General features: G+C 43.7%; 1 protein-coding gene across 1 annotated transcript; it reads left to right on the top strand.

Moving 5' to 3' along the window:
- The first annotated feature begins 3,486 nt into the window (after positions 1-3,486).
- LOC119484471 (neuropeptide Y receptor type 2-like) lies at positions 3,487-9,706 on the top strand. Its single transcript, XM_037763290.1, has 3 exons — positions 3,487-4,380; positions 4,810-6,178; positions 7,917-9,706. The coding sequence occupies exons 2-3, from the start codon at positions 5,304-5,306 to the stop codon at positions 8,908-8,910; spliced, it is 1,869 nt and encodes a 622-aa protein (XP_037619218.1). The 5' UTR covers positions 3,487-4,380; positions 4,810-5,303; the 3' UTR covers positions 8,911-9,706.
- The last annotated feature ends 207 nt before the right edge of the window (positions 9,707-9,913 follow it).

Raw genomic sequence — 9,913 nt, 5'->3', positions numbered from 1 at the left:
ACTTTTCCAGACGGAAGTCGAGCCATTTAGGCTTCACACGCCACTGAGCAACTTTCATAGGAATGAACGGAGCCCCGCCTCCAATGCTGTATCCAGTTCTCTTAATACATCCATGCATCTCTGCAGCACTCTATACCTTCCTAGCGACTAGTTTGGCACACCCTCAAACTAAGCTATAGAGCGGAGCTGGAGCGGAGTCCGAAGAGTTTGGTTCGGTTGACCAATCACAACAGAGTAGGCCAGTATGAGAAAAATAAAGCGTTTTTAGAACATTAAAGCATGTAAACATGTTCTAGTAGAAACCCAAAATACAAGTGTGAACCTGAAAATGAGAATAATAGATCCTCTTTAAACTGTGTGAGAAAAAAACAAAAGGTTTAATTACAAAATGCAATGTTGGCCTGTCTGTTTGGATACAGATAAGAGATTCACCAGGGGAATATGGGGGGAAAAAAACATGAATGATTCAGTCTATAAAAATGGAACTAAATAATATATATCTCTTGAGCTGACTCATAACTTCAACACCAACTTTTATGCCAGCAGTTAATATTACAGAGTGGGTGTCTTTTTCTTTCTTTTTTTCTCATCGTGGGTGTCTAATGATGGAGCTAAACTCTTCAAATACCAAGTGGTTCATTGCTTTATTATAATGAATAAGACATTTTTTCCTTTGCTGTGAAAGTTGGAATTCTGGTATTTCATTATGCATCTAGTTTCAAAGCTGTGGCAGAAGTTTTTACGATACCTATGAAAAACCCTATCAAGTTAAATTTACCATCTTTGTTGTTCAGACATGCCAGAGAAAATGTGCTGCTTGGTTTAGCCCACATTAAAAATGTGAGAGCCGGTTATTTTGCCACGAGCCATTAACTCATCATCTATAAATGGAGACGCAACCTGTCGACCTGAGACCAAATGAGTGAGTCCACTGTGGAGAGAGCGACAGCAGCATGTGCATAAACTCAGCCCATTTGATCAAAACGCTATATGACAGGGAATTATTAATTCACTGATACTGGGCTGAAAATAGGAAACCTGTCCATGCCATTTTAATTTAACCTCCCAAGTTCATTAGCAGAAAATGCATTTCTCTCTATTTGATCCTTTTGTTCCTTTGGTCTGTGCCTCTGAGAGATCTCTGTGCCCACTGGTTATCAATATTAACAAAAGAATGTGTGCTATGGTCAATACTGGGGCCCTATCCAATTATTCCATCACCTCTGACTGATTTAAATACATTTTCTGTAATACCAGCAGCAGTTAAAAGCATGAAAGTGGTTTCACACAGTCTGCATTGCTCAGTAACAGGTTGTAAGAATCATCTGTAATAATGATAGATGATGAATGTTCGTGTGGTTTTATGTGTGTGTTTTGCCTCCCAGGATTATTATTACAAATCTTCATGCATTATGCATTTTTTTGTATAAAGCTCTATCTCAGCGGATATAAAAACACACAGTTCATCTCAACAAAGTATCTGCATATATTGTCTGAATTCTGTTTGAAAACTGTTGAGGTGTGGTCACATCACACTTCAATCCCATGAAGCCTATATGACGGACAAATTCAGCCATGTGTTTCCTGTTTCGGGGTTATCTCCGGCCGGCTTCGCAGGTCAGAGCTCACCTTTGTTCAGTTTCGAAGGAGCGGATGTGCTCCGCTGGCCAGAAGAAACACTCCGGCATTGTGTTTGGAATTGTTATTCAAGTGTGTTTCCTTCATTCCTCATTGATCAGCTGCAAGGGACACGGACGGCTCCAGTGTGACCATTATTTACCCCCGTCACAGATTCATAATGAACGAAAATATTTTCACACTTCTCAAAAGTCTACCCGGAGGATTCAACCAACCCCCGAGGAAGAGTGCTGGGCTTTGAAGCAAATTTATCATAGTGGCCATACAGGGGTACTACAACTTCTGTGTCCGTCACGTGACGCCATTTGGCCCAAAAAGACTTTTTCTCATAGACTTATGTTGGGAAAGAAACGTCTGTAACTCAGTGGATCATTTTTTTTTAGGTGAATCAACTTCCCAGTATGAACACTTAAATAGCCCTTATTTAAATTATTAGGTCCTAAAAGTTGTAAAATGCACTAACAGCTGAATCGGGAGTTATTCTTCTTCCTCTGTTCATGTGAGACCAAGGCTGGAGCGAGGGCTGGGAGGCGGTGTTAAAGGAAATGCTACTGCGCCTGCTCTATGGGCCCAATGATTGTGGAAGAACGCCGGAAGATCTGGGTTTCTTTTATATTCGGAAGTCAAGCTTTTTTTGCTTCATTCACCACTGAGTAACTTTCATAGGGATGAATGGGGCCCCGCCTCCAACGCTGTATCCAGTTCTCTTTTCCATCCATGGATTCAACTCGGCGAGGCGCATTTCCTCCGTGGCGGTGCGCCTCAACCGGCTTTAGGTTGGTTTGGAAAGGCCCGAGGTGAAGGTGCCTCCGTGAAATGTTCCATGTTACGACTGTATTAGTGATCAGATTATAACATGAAACGTTTTTCTCGTTATAACAAGATAAATAGACTATTGTTATTTTTGGCGCAGCAATACTCTTCCATTATAGGTTACATAACATATAAAGCAAGGCCACTTTAATGTGCATGTCCACAGTCGGACAACTGAACACTCACAACTAACGTGATACATCACCTCATCACCATATCACTCTGCCAACCTTAACCAACCATTATTAAGATTTAGGGCTGTCAATCGTTTAAAGTATTTAATCACATTTTTTATCTGTTCAAAATGTACCTTAAAGGGAGATTTGTCAAGTATTTAATACTCTTATCAACATGGGAGTGGGCAAATATGCTGCTTTATGCAAATGTATGTATATATTTATTATTGGAAATCAATCAGCAACACAAAAAATGACAAATATTGTCCAGAAACCCTCACAGGTACTGCATTTAGCATAAAAAATATGCTCAAATCATAAAACGGCAAACTGCAGCCCAACAGGCAACAACAGCTGTCAGTGTGTCAGTGTGCTGACTTGACTATGACTTGCCCCAAACTGCATGTGATTATCATAAAGAGGGCATGTCTGTAAAGGGGAGACTCACCGGTACCAATAGAACCCATTTTCATTCACATATCTTGAGGTTAGAGGTCAAGGGACCCCTTTGAAAATGGCCATGACAGTTTTTCCTAGTTTCCAAGTTTGAAGCGTTATTTAGCCTCCTTTGTGAAGCTAGTATGACATGGTTGGTACCAATGGATTCATTAGGTTTTCTAGTTAAGATTCCAGTATCTTCACTCTAGCCTGGAAACTGAGCCCGCAGCAACCTAAAAATCGCAAGTTGCGTGAATGCGTTAAAGAAATTAGTGGCGTTAAAACGAATTTGCGTTAATGTGTTATTATCGCGTTAACTTTGACAGCCCTAGTTATAACATGAAACGCTTTATGTTGTAACAAAAAGTTATAAAATGAAACATTCAGTAGTATATTGTTACAACAAGCCTATGTCATGATACTGATCTGTTTTCTGGCGTGGCAGTAATACGCTTCCCGTAATAGGCTACATAACATACGAAGCATACATTTCAACACATTTCTGTTTGTCTTTCCTGCAATGTTTCTGTTTCTGCTCTTTAGCATTTCATCATTTATTTTAAGAGGAATGTGTTTACTGTTAGGCTACCAGATTGAAAAAAAAAAGCGGCTAAATACTATAATATAATAATTGATGAGGCTATTTGATGATTGATCTTGTCAGAAATCATTGTTGTTGTGAAAACGACGACAGGAACATAAGCTACAATCAATAAGCTATTTGGCTGTCGCAATCAATCAAAGGGAATCCAGTCGTCCTCATTCTCTTGAGTGTCAAGAAAGGAGGCAGCCGTCAACCTTTCAGAAAATATGAAGTAAAGCCTGCAGAGTGGAGTGACAGACACTTTATGATTGATTACAGGTTTTAAGAAGTGGCATAGGTGCTGCACCGTTGAGTGTGTGGCGGTATGTGTGTGTGTGTGTGTGTGTGTGTGTGTGTACAGCAGCTGCTCCCTCCCTCACTTTACTCTCCTCTCATATTCAGTCCTGCAGTAGCGGATGGACTCGCAGCTCTTGCCGGCAGGAGCACAGACATCTGAGGAGCCCGTAGTGTCAAAGAAAAGCTGTCGGAGACACAAAGAGCTCTCCCAACAACCAATCTCTCTGTATACGGATTATTTAAAGCGTGATTTCCTGCTGTAAGCAATCCAGGAGCAACTTTGCCATTGTTTCTGTTTTTTTTTGTGGTGCAGACCTTCAGTCAGTCAACACCTGGCTGCATTTTCAACATCTTCAGGCTTTCAGCATCAACGAGGATCCACACACTGTCAGTAAACAGTCACTGGAATTTGGCTGGATTTGCTTTCTTCTGAGGGTAAGATCATTATTTTGATGAACAGCTACTCCTCTCTGCCTTTTACCCATTTAGGATTCAAATAGGTCTTTTGCAGGATGAGCCTGGGGTGGAAATTATTAAGTTTCTGTATTGCAACATTTGACTTATGCCCCCCGTTTTTAAATAGCAATAATTTGATATTGTTGTACGTATAAAACATTTTCTTCACCATTCATAAAATTACAATAAATCAAATAATTTCCTTCCTCACTTCCTTACTGAATATTTCTACCAGCTAAGTGGGAGAAGCTCTGATCCAAACACACCAGAAGGAGATGTTAAAAGCTTTTCAGTGTTTTTATATCCAGGAAATGTGTTATTTGCTGTTGTTTGGTCTGCTACACAGAGCTATTAATACAGCTGCAGGTGGAAACAGCCTCTGAAATCTGGTGTTTTTCCCCTAAACAGATCTGATTGCCTCCCTGTGATGGACTGAAGGTGTGAGGAGGAGGAGGAGGAGGAGGAGGAGGAGGAGGGAGAGGAGGGAGAGGTCTGCATGATGTTAGCCTTCCTTGAAGGTGAGAAAGTCTATTAACAGCTGGTGGGGGATTATCAGATTCAGTCAGCCGCTCCCTGGAGGAATGAATGTACATATGTTATATAAGGACTGCACTGGGACCAGTGCTGAATGGCATCATGACTCCAGCTGACTCATAGGATGTATGATTTACATTTCAAGATGTTTTTCCACTCAGAGCAGGAGGACCTGCAGACCACATGACAGGAACCTCAAATTATGTTTTTTGTTAAGGATTTCCTGCCTTTTTGGGATTTTCTTTGCTTTTCCTATGAGTCTATGAATGGATTTTAATGAGGACCAAGGGAAACCAGTACAGTAATCCGTACGGTCGGGAGATTTTCATACCTCTCTGCTGTGGTTTTGTTCCCGCCGGGAGAGCAGCATGGATCTGTCCCGGGACCAGCAATCAGACTGGAGCTCAGTCCAGCCCAGCTTCTCTTCGCTGCTGCAGTACGACGGCTCTCAGGAAAGACTCAACCACACCTACAGCTTCCACAGCTCTATAATGCTGCCCTCCACCTTCAGCTCCCCCACCGCCTCCCTCCATCAACCTCTGCCCTCTCTGCTGCCCTCCTCCCTCATCTCCTCCCCTCTATTCTCCACCACCTCAACCTCTCGACAAACGTCCACCTTTATCTACCAACCCTCCTCCTCCTCCTCCTTTCCTTCGTCCTTGTCCACTTTTTTTTCCAATGACTTGGCCAACCTGGAGAGCATGCTGCTCTGGACTCTCCACGAGCCCAGCACCATCGCTCTGACCATCATGTACTGTCTGTCTTTCATTTTGGGATTTGTTGGGAACTTAATGTCCCTGCGCGTCCTCACCAACAGGCGGAGCCGGCGGCTGGCTGGCGTCAGTGCCACGCGCAGCCTCCTGGTGAACCTGGCGGTGTGTGACCTGGCTGTGGTTTGCGTGTGCATGCCAATCACCCTGGGAAGCCAGATCTACACCGCCTGGGTCTACGGCGACCTCCTTTGTCGGGCAGTGCCCTTCACGCAGGCGGTTTCAGTGTCAGCCAGTGTGTTGACGCTTACCGTGATCAGTGTGAATCGCTACTACAGCGTTCGATCACCGCTGCGAGCTCGCTCCATGTTTACCCGCCGTCGAATCTTGGCGACCGTCGCCGTGGTGTGGACCATCTCTTCGATTATATGTGCTCCTATTGCGGTGATGAACCGGCGAAGGACGATCAGCTTTGGGACGTTTGCCATCTTGGTCTGTGAGGAGAAGTGGCCTCAGCATCGCCTTAAACAGGGGTAGGTTCTCCAACAGACCAGTAGGATCTAGTCTAGGACCAGATCCTCTGCTCTCCAACTCATTTTCAGAACTTTTGTCCACTTAACAACCATGATGCAGCCTGACACACCAAGCGGACAGCCGCCTTTCCATTCACGTTTTTATTTGCATTTTGAAGTATCACATTAGAAAAGCTGTATGGAAACGGCAAAATTCAATAAAACATGAAAAAAGATTTTACTTTCGCTTGAGGTGGTTTTTGCCTTTGTCGAGAGTTGATGCGCTAAATGGATAATGGAAACGCCTTTGCCAAATAAATTCTGAGGTAGTGAACATTTAACTCAAATGACTGATCAGCTGTTTCCGCTTTTGCCATTTTCTCAGATGTCCCCATATCGTGTGAATGCTTGTCTTTGTCCCGTTCAGCTTAAAACATGGCCAATACTAGCTGACATGAAAGAACAATTAAAACTTGCCCAATTGAAACAAATTCCTGAAGACCTCTCTCCATTTTTCTCTTGTAGATGGTTAGATGGCCAACACAACTTGTTTTGTTTCCAGTTCACAAACTCTAATTCTTCTTCTACTCTGTTTACTGGCAGATTACAGCCTCACGTAGCCTACAGCGCCAACTTCGGACCAAACTACACTGTAGCCAAGTTTATTCGCTCCAAACCAGTTGATGGATTTCCTTTCTTTTTTCGTAACATTTCAAAAGTTTGCTTAAAATTTGCTTGACAATTGAATGGAAACACTACTACTGTTGTGCCATGGTTAAGATTCATGGCCACCCATCACCGGTAGTTTTTGTTGAATCCAGCTGTGTTGGCAGTAATTCGCTATTAATGACGATTTGAGCATGCTGAATTGGAGGACGCCGTCAATGAGAGAGAGATCTCTGATTGGCTGGACATACCATTGAATCGGTGATTTCAACCATTTTCTTCCTTCTCTGTTTTTCCCCCAAAAAAGACCACAGACCAGGCAAAGCAAAGTTAAACTTTACTGTGTTAGTTACAACCTTTTTCCAGACATATTTTCAACTGATGTGTTGAGGATACAATCAGACACATCACAAACAGGCGCATAACTTACGTGCAGGTTGGCTGTGTGGTTGGGGTTGTAGTCTTTGCAACCTGAGGGAACTTGAGATGAAGCTGAACACTCACTTGCCGTTTGCCTGTACTAGTTCTTAAAGTTTGGTTTGGTGTGTCAGGGTCCTTTAGATTCTCATATAGGGACCCACTTGTCATTCAAACCTGTGAGGTTCTTTAAGCGGCGGTCAGTCACTTTGAGAAAATATGATAAAAAAGTTATTTTTTATGAAACTGTCACTATATCCTGACAGTAGTGCATGAGAACAATAATCTGCCTCCTCATAATGCTTCTAATGGCATTTGCAAGATTTTACCTCATCAAGTGCCTCAGAATGACTTCTATTGTGTTCACTCTGTATTGTCATATTGATTCTGGTATTTTGTTGATGAAAACAGGAGATGGTATTGAGAGGAGCTCATTGTGATTTAAATGACAATGACTTTATAATGAGCCCCTTTCAACACTATTGCAGTTGCTTCCTGTTCCTGATGACTTCAATGGGAGCATCATTGTAATGAAAATATCCTGGAGTATGGAGAGTATACAGATGAATATAATACATTTTAATTAAAAAAACATTACTGATTTCAGTTTATAATAATTAATATTGTTTAATTAAATCAGTGTGTCATTTTTAATTGTTTCACTTTTCTTCCACAGATACAATGTGCTGCTGTTTGTGATGCTCTACTGCCTGCCGGTGACCTTTAACCTCACCATAGGCTTCCTAACTGGCAGGCGGCTGTGGGGAGGGAGGAAATCCGCTTTCGCCGATCTCGATCCTCGCAGCGAAGCCCTGCACGCTTCGCGCCTCAAGACGCGGCAGAAGATCGCCAAGATGGTGGTGTGTCTGGTGCTGCTGTTCGCAGTATCCTGGCTGCCGCTCTACTTGGTTGACCTTTGGATCGACTGCGAGGAAACGCCGCCGTCTTGGCTCCTGCAGACACGGCCGTTCGCCCAGTGGCTGGGCCTCACGAACTCCAGCCTTAACCCCATCTGTTACTGCTTCATAGGGGATCTGTACCGCTCGGCTAAAGTGATACGGACGCGATACTACCAGAAAGTCGCCGCTCTCTTCGGCTCCTCCTCATTCTCCAGCTCGGCCGCGGTGGCGTCTCCTGCCTCGGTGATTACAGACAGCAGAGGGACTGCCGCTGAGCGCCACCATATTGCTGCTGCTGTGGCGGCGTCTGCATCCATCGTTACAATCCCCAGGCTGTTGATCTTGGCTCGAGGCCAGGGACTGGGGCAGAAGGTCTTAGACAGTTCAGACAGCCGAGCAGGGTCCGACCACAGTATCTCAGACTGGTGTCGGTCCAGTCCCAGCGTGTGTGACAGCTCCTTGTTCCCCTGCCAGCTCCACACGCTCCAGCACTCCATACAAAGAGCAGACCTCCTGCCCACAAGGAGACACTCTGTGAATGAGAACGCGGGATCATTAACTTTAAGGATCGAGGCCGTGGAAATAGACATGCTGCCTTCGAGGAGGCATTCGGGGGACAGAATATATAGTCTGTCAGCTGATAAGAGAGACATCATTACCCTGGGCAGAGATGCTCTCTGTTACACCGGGCACCACAGAATCAAAACATCACAAACCTACTCTCTGGTAGGAGAGAGGGAGGATGAGACGACCGATATGACCAGTCTGTGAACGCTGCAGATTATCTGAAGTATGAGGATTTTGTTTCTCGTCTGTCAGCAGGCAGCAAAAACACACACAGCTCCGGATTCAGTTTGCAGTGGACAGTGTGGGTTAATCCCTTGCATAAGCCATTGTTTGTCTTGAGGATAAACTGACCTGATCTACACACTCCTTCTTTCGCTGTGAAGTATTATATCAGTATCATCGATAGCACAGGAGATCCAGGATTGACGTTTGCACCGATGAGTTGAGCTTTTTCAAAGCAGCTGGAGGGAGAAGTGATGGAGTGATTCCTGCAGGGGAAGAGTTCGGGGTTATTTTGCCTCGGGCTAGAAAGTAAGAATCTCTGATCGAAGCAGTGTGCCATTAAAATGCAAGTCTTATCATAAGTGATTGAGCTGCTAGTCACAGTCGTGTCTGACATCTGCTAAAGACAATAACCCAGCAGGACGTATCTATGTTCATCTATTTCTTTCTTATTGCTTTGCTAATGTAGGAACACACTGTATCAGGTCTTTACAGGATAATGTCACCATCAATGTCTGCAGTCTGTGAAAAGATATGTACTGGAGCAGCAGTTGTTCATGTGTGCAGTCAGTCATACAGGTGATCTGCAGGGAATATGAGATAGATAGTGTATATGGAGCAGAACATCTAAAACTCACAGTACAGTGAATGCTTTTGCACATAATAACTCTGTGTTATTACACGGCTTTGTTGAATACTCAAATCTGATTGGTCAATCACGGCATTCTACGGTCTGTTATTTCTTTATAGCGGACCGTTGATATGTCCACAGCTCTGATGTCGGACTCTGGCAGACCTTTTTGTCAAATTATTGATTTCTTAAGTAAGTAGCTGTGTAATAAGCGGGATAATGTGCAGCTAATGGGTCATTGTTGTGAAAGAATCCCCTTTAGGGCGATGAGAGACCTTGGCATAGCCCTGTCGGGGTTTCTTTCACAACAATGACCGGCTCGCTGTACATTATCCCTTACATATAGCTATTAGA

This window comes from Sebastes umbrosus, chromosome 3 (assembly GCF_015220745.1).
Source record: "Sebastes umbrosus isolate fSebUmb1 chromosome 3, fSebUmb1.pri, whole genome shotgun sequence".
NCBI classification, from domain to species: Eukaryota; Metazoa; Chordata; class Actinopteri; order Perciformes; family Sebastidae; genus Sebastes; species Sebastes umbrosus.
This window is presented reverse-complemented; position numbering and strand designations above follow the sequence as displayed.